At 37.6% G+C, this 6,000-nt stretch overlaps 1 protein-coding gene across 1 annotated transcript in view; it reads left to right on the top strand.

The window, feature by feature from the left end:
- The window catches only part of OXSR1 (oxidative stress responsive 1), a 67,282-nt gene that overhangs the window by 44,096 nt on the left and 17,186 nt on the right, over positions 1-6,000 (top strand). Inside the window, exons 7-9 of the mRNA XM_006765069.2 lie at positions 331-432; positions 3,232-3,365; positions 5,551-5,599. Of these exons, the coding sequence (XP_006765132.1) occupies positions 331-432; positions 3,232-3,365; positions 5,551-5,599 (285 nt within the window). The remainder of the gene's footprint in view (positions 1-330; positions 433-3,231; positions 3,366-5,550; positions 5,600-6,000) is intronic.

The raw sequence follows: 6,000 nt of genomic DNA, 5'->3' as shown, positions 1-6,000 counted from the left end.
GGCCAGGCAGTATGACCAATTTTGTATTTTTATCACAGGTGTTTTTCATATTTTCATATGGAATTCATTAACCTTGCTTTTGTTTACCTATATAATATTTCTTTAAGTGAATGTACCATATTTAACGATTTCCCATTGTTGGTGAACATTCATTCAGTTTGGTTCCTTTTTTTTTTTTTCTGTTCCCAAGTATATTTAGCTTTTGCCTACGTTAGGTTATATGATTGGTCTAAAACCTATGAACACTTCCATGGTTCCTGACACATTTTGGAAGCTACTTTTTAAAAGTGCTTTTAGGGTGGTAAAGGTTATCCTGTTCATACCCTACAGGTCCGAGGGTACGATTTCAAAGCTGATATCTGGAGTTTCGGGATCACAGCGATTGAATTGGCCACGGGGGCTGCTCCTTATCATAAGTATCCGCCAATGAAGGTGAGGCTTATACCCCAAGTACTACCCCAGCTCCTGTCCCAGTTCCATTTCAGAGCCTTTCTTCATTTGACATTTTTACTCATGGAATTCTGCCCTGCATTCCTTCTAACTCCTGGAGCAGTTAAAATCTGTAGTAGATATTTGGTATTTAGTATTGAATGACTGTACATTGTAGCAGTCCTCTTTATATGATGATTGTCCATCTCCTGACACTAACTGGTTTGATATTAGGATCTGATGCTTCTCATTTTAGTGTGTGTTCCTTACAGTCACCTTTAATGGGGATGAACAGCCTTACTGGGGATGGTGATCATTTCTACTTCATAAGGTTGTTGGAAGGGTTATGAATTAATAGTAATTATAGCTGACATTCATTGAGCACTTATTTTTCCAGGCACTGCTTTAAGTGCTTTTTATATCTTAAATAAGATAACCCATGCAAAGTGTTCATGTGCCATACGTATGTGTTATTTTTGTTTTTTATATTTTATTGATTTTTTACAGAGAGGAAAGGAGAGAGATAGAGAGTTAGAAACATCGATGAGAGAGAAACATCGATCAGCTGCCTCCCGCACATCCCCTACTGGGGATGTGCCCGCAACCCAGGTACATGCCCTTGACCGGAATCGAACCTGGGACCTTTCCGTCCGCAAGCCGACGCTCTATCCACTGAGCCAAACCGGTTTCGGCCATATGTATTATTTTTAATATTGGATAAAAGTTTGCTTAGGACACTAAGCAGCTTTTATTAAAAGCCTATTATTATTTCCTAATGTAGTAGTTACCCGAAGTGTAGTCATTAATCCTGTCCCTAACATTAGTAACAGAATGAGTATTTTGTGTTTAAGAAGGTGCTGCCAGTACTATTGGTAACCATTTTTATCTATGTGACCCTTTAGTTGTAAAATGCACATGAATTCTGTTTTGTTTGCAGTTATTGTTTATAGTTGTTTTGTTTGCAGTTATTGTTTATAGTTCTTCTTGCCACTTTATAAGATATTCTATGACTGTTTGAAATGGCAGACCACCATTCTGAATTGTTATATTGATATTATTCACACTTGTATGATTTTGGTGTACTGCAGAACCTCTAAAACAGTGGTTCTCAACCTTCTGGCCCTTTAAATACAGTTCCTCATGTTGTGACCCAACCATAAAATTATTTTCATTGCTACTTCATAACTGTAATGCTGCTACTGTTATGAATTGTAATGTAAATATCTGATATGCAGGATGGTCTTAGGCGACCCCTGTGAAAGGGTCGTTTGACAACCCAAAGGGGTCGCGATCCACAGGTTGAGAACCACTGCTCTAAAAAGATGTTATTCTGTCCCCTTTAAGGATCTAACAATGTGGAGAGGTACAAAACCAGTAAAAGATTATTATGAAAAAACCTCTCTCTCTCCATATTCAAAACATATCCTATATAACAAAAGGGTAATATGCAAATCGACCAAACATTGGAATGACCAGTCGCTATGATGTGCACTGACCACCAGGGGGCAGATGCTCAATGCAGGAGCTGCCCCCTGGTGGTTGGTGTGCTCCCACAGGGGGAATGCCGCTCAGCCAGAAGCTGCCTCATGGCTGGGGAATGCAGGGAGAGGCTCCCGCCTCCACGGGGGCTCCTGGACTGTGAGAGGGTGCAGGCCAGGCTGAGGGCCTCCCCCCTTGAGTGCACGAATTTCATGTGCTGGGCCTCTAGTATATATATATTGACCTACATGTTTGGTGGGTGCAATTTTGATTCTGTGAAAGGTAAGTGATGTTTAAGGTCATAGTTTGCCTAAAGGTTGAAGATTCCTAGGAGAAAGTGGATATTCACAAAACTTTAAGAATTTTTTTTTTTAATATATAACTGTAAGGTGGGAGGCTGCTTTAAGCAAAAAAAAAAAGCTTCTTTTTATTTATTTTTAAACTAGAGGCCCAGTTCACAAATTCATGCACAGGTAGGGTCCCTAGGCCTGGCCAGCGATCGGAGTGGATCGAGGCCTTCATTTCGTGCTGCCCCCTGGTGGTCAGCGCACTTCATAGCGAGCAATCGAACTCCTGGTCTCCTAGTGAACTCCCAAAGGGACACTTTGCATATTAGCTTTTTATTTTTTAGTGTTGACTTTATGTGTAGAAAAATGGCTTATGCTTTTATAAAAATAGTCAAACAGTATAATAAAAGAATCACCCAAAGTCCCATCACATAAAAATGACTTTCATTACTTGCATCTCTGTGCATTAAGCTAGTATGTTGCCATGAAAGTCCAGGAAGGAACAGATGGACAAGATAGTCAAGATTGTCAGTTGCTGTGGGGAAAGTAGGAAGAACAAGAACTAAATAAGGCTCCAGCTTTGTTATCTAGGACATCATTAGTGATTTTAATGATAGAACTATCTGAGGAGTTCTGGGAAGAGAAGGCCAGATAACAAGGCATCAAGTTGAAAGAGAGCCATGAATAGGTAAAGTCAGCAAGTTCACACTCTGAATTTTGCTATGGTTTTAATTTTTTTAAAGGGATTTGGCAGTATAGGAGTGGGGACAGAAGACATGAAGAAAGGAGTCTAATTAAAGGATATATCGTGTGGATACAGTTGAGCTCTAGTAGGCATAGCATCTGGGAACTTCCTGTAGGATATTGTTTATGTGGATAACTTTGGATTCTGAACAACTGGTCTAAATGTGAACTTTTGGAAAATAATATCTGCTCGTATGTTGGGGGTTGTCCATATTAAAATGTCTTGGCCACAGTATTTAATTTTACTTTACTGAGTCTTTAGAAGTTTTTATTATATTGAAAATTCTTACAGGTTTTGATGTTGACACTGCAAAATGATCCTCCTTGTTTGGAAACTGGTGTTCAAGATAAAGAAATGCTGAAAAAATATGGAAAATCATTTAGAAAAATGATTTCATTGTGCCTTCAAAAGGATCCAGAAAAAAGGTAAATATCAGATAAGGCTTACTTTTCTCTTCATCTAATATGTTACTAGGAGTCACATACATACTTGCACAGAGAATTATTTGTGCATATGAAAGAGAGATGAACATATAGAGCAGCGGTTCTCAACCTGTGGGTTGCGACCCCTTTGCGGGTCGAACAACCCTTTCACAGGGGTCACCTAAGACCATCAGAAAACACGTATATAATCACACATTGTTTTTGTGATTAATCACTATGCTTTAATTATGTTCAATTTGTAACACTGAAATTGGGGGTCACCACAACATGAGGAACTGTATTAAAGGTTTTGGAAGGTTGCGGCATTAGGAAGGTTGAGAACCACTGATATAGAGGCTAGAATGAGAAGGTTCAGAGTGTGTGTATGTAACAGACACACACATACACATATATATGTATACAAACTACATATATGTACCTATGGACTTTACAGGAAGGATTAGAAAGAATGTGTGAGATAAAATATTCAAGGAAATAATAGCTGAGAATTTCCTAGAATTGATATACCTATATCCTCAGGTTAAAGACCACCTCTCAAAATTCCAAGCAGCATTCCCCTTTTCCACTTGACACATGGTCATGAAACTACAGGACAATGAGGCAGATAGAAAGTCTTAAATGCACACTGAGGGAACAGATTACCTCCTGAGGAATGGCAAGTAGACCATTAGCCACTTCCCCAATAATAACAGTTGATGCCAGAATATACTGGCATAATGTTGAGAGAAAATGACTTAACCCAGAATTCTCCAAATAATCAAATTAACATTCAAGAATTAAGCATAGAATTAAGATATTTTTCAGACAAAGATTAAGTTTTTCAGTCATGTTTTAGCACTTAAAGAACTCTTACAAATTGTATTTAGAAAGAAGGAAACAATCCTAGAAGAAAGGAATAAATTATAAGAAGCAATGTTGTGCAAACAAACTATCGAACCTATTGAGAACTTGACTGAATGAAAAAATAGGAATGGTAATGACTGTTGTCAGTGTGCATTTATTCTGTCTGTTACTCTTTTTTTATATATATATATTTTATTGATTTTTTACAGAGAGGAAGGGAGAGGGATAGAGAGTTAGAAACATCGATGAGAAAGAAACATCGATTAGCTGCCTCCTGCACACCCCCTACTGGGGATGTGCCCGCAACCAAGGTACATGCCCTTGACCGGAATTGAACCTGGGACCCTTCAGTCCGCAGGCCGACGCTCTATCCACTGAGCCAAACCGGTTAGGGCTTGTCTGTTACTCTTTATAGAAATCCTGGTTTTCAAGCTTGAGTGCACATGGGAATCACCTGGAGAATTTGATCAGCTAATGATCCCTGGTTCCACTCTAATTGGTGTGGGTGCAGCCTAGGCATCAGGATTTTTTTCAGCTCCCAGATATAATGCACGGCAACATTTAAGAACCACTGTTTCTAGGGAATTGACCAGATGATCCTGAACCTTAGAGAAGTGATTTGCTCAGAATTACATGGTAGGTGTGTGGTGTAATCAGGACCAGGCTCTTAAGTATAGAATTGCTTGTTCTTTATTCTCAGTCATACTCAGTTAAAAATTTGTAAAGTTGGTATGATGCCTTTACTCAAAGGAAATAAGAGTCTGCACAGTTGAGTAAAATTGAATTTAGTTTAAATTTGGGGAATATCTATTAAGTGTAGAGTATTTTTTAAGTGAAATCTATTTTTAATATGTTAATAAGTTGAAGGCTAGCAAGCAGCCACATAGCAAGAAGCAGAGGACTTTGTGAATTTAGTTGTATTTTTTTTCTTTTAAAAATATTAGTTTGATTGTTGACACTATTATAGATGTCCCCATTTCTTCCTACTTTGCCTAGCTTCACCCAGCACCACCCTGCCCCCAACCCCCTGGCCGTCACCGTTGGTGTCTAGATGTATTTTTATGCCTTGTTAAAGTAAACATTTTCTAGCCTACTTCTTGGGCAATAATATTAAGTAGCAAATGTATTGGAAGCCACTGAGAAATCATGCTTCCAAAAAGAAGTTTCACCTAATGACTTTGTCAAAGAACCTACAATACTTATTATCAGGACATTTCTACATGAGTTTTTATTCTACTTAATGTCTTATAGTTTTCTCAGCTTTGGAGATAAAAACCCATATTACATTTGAATTAATTATAAAAGCTTTCTTTTCCGGTTTTAGACCAACAGCCGCAGAATTGCTGAGGAACAAATTTTTCCAAAAAGCAAAGGTAGGAATTTCTAACTTTTGATTTTTGTGTTCATTTTCTCTTCCTCAGTTACCTAAAGTAGGTTCACTGCTCAGAAGCTGCACTATGTTAATATGGTTGTGTTTAGAAGAATGGTAGTAGTAGATCAAATAATTGCAGAGGCTGCCATTTATACAGTCTTTGTTAATTTAGATACATGATTTAGAATAAGTAAATTTATTTTTCATATAAATTAATTTAAATGTCAATAGATTAAACTTATAACAGGAACAATGAATGTTAAATTTTGCCATTATAAATATAATCTATGAAAAATACTGAACTCTCATTTCAGGGTTTACTACTAAATTACTAAACATTTCATTTCCTAAAGATTTCTGATAAGTGGGAATTTACTATATTTGGAAGTATCGGACCATGAT

The sequence above is a fragment of the Myotis davidii genome, unplaced genomic scaffold (genome assembly GCF_000327345.1).
Source record: "Myotis davidii unplaced genomic scaffold, ASM32734v1 scaffold81, whole genome shotgun sequence".
NCBI classification, from domain to species: Eukaryota; Metazoa; Chordata; class Mammalia; order Chiroptera; family Vespertilionidae; genus Myotis; species Myotis davidii.
This window is presented reverse-complemented; position numbering and strand designations above follow the sequence as displayed.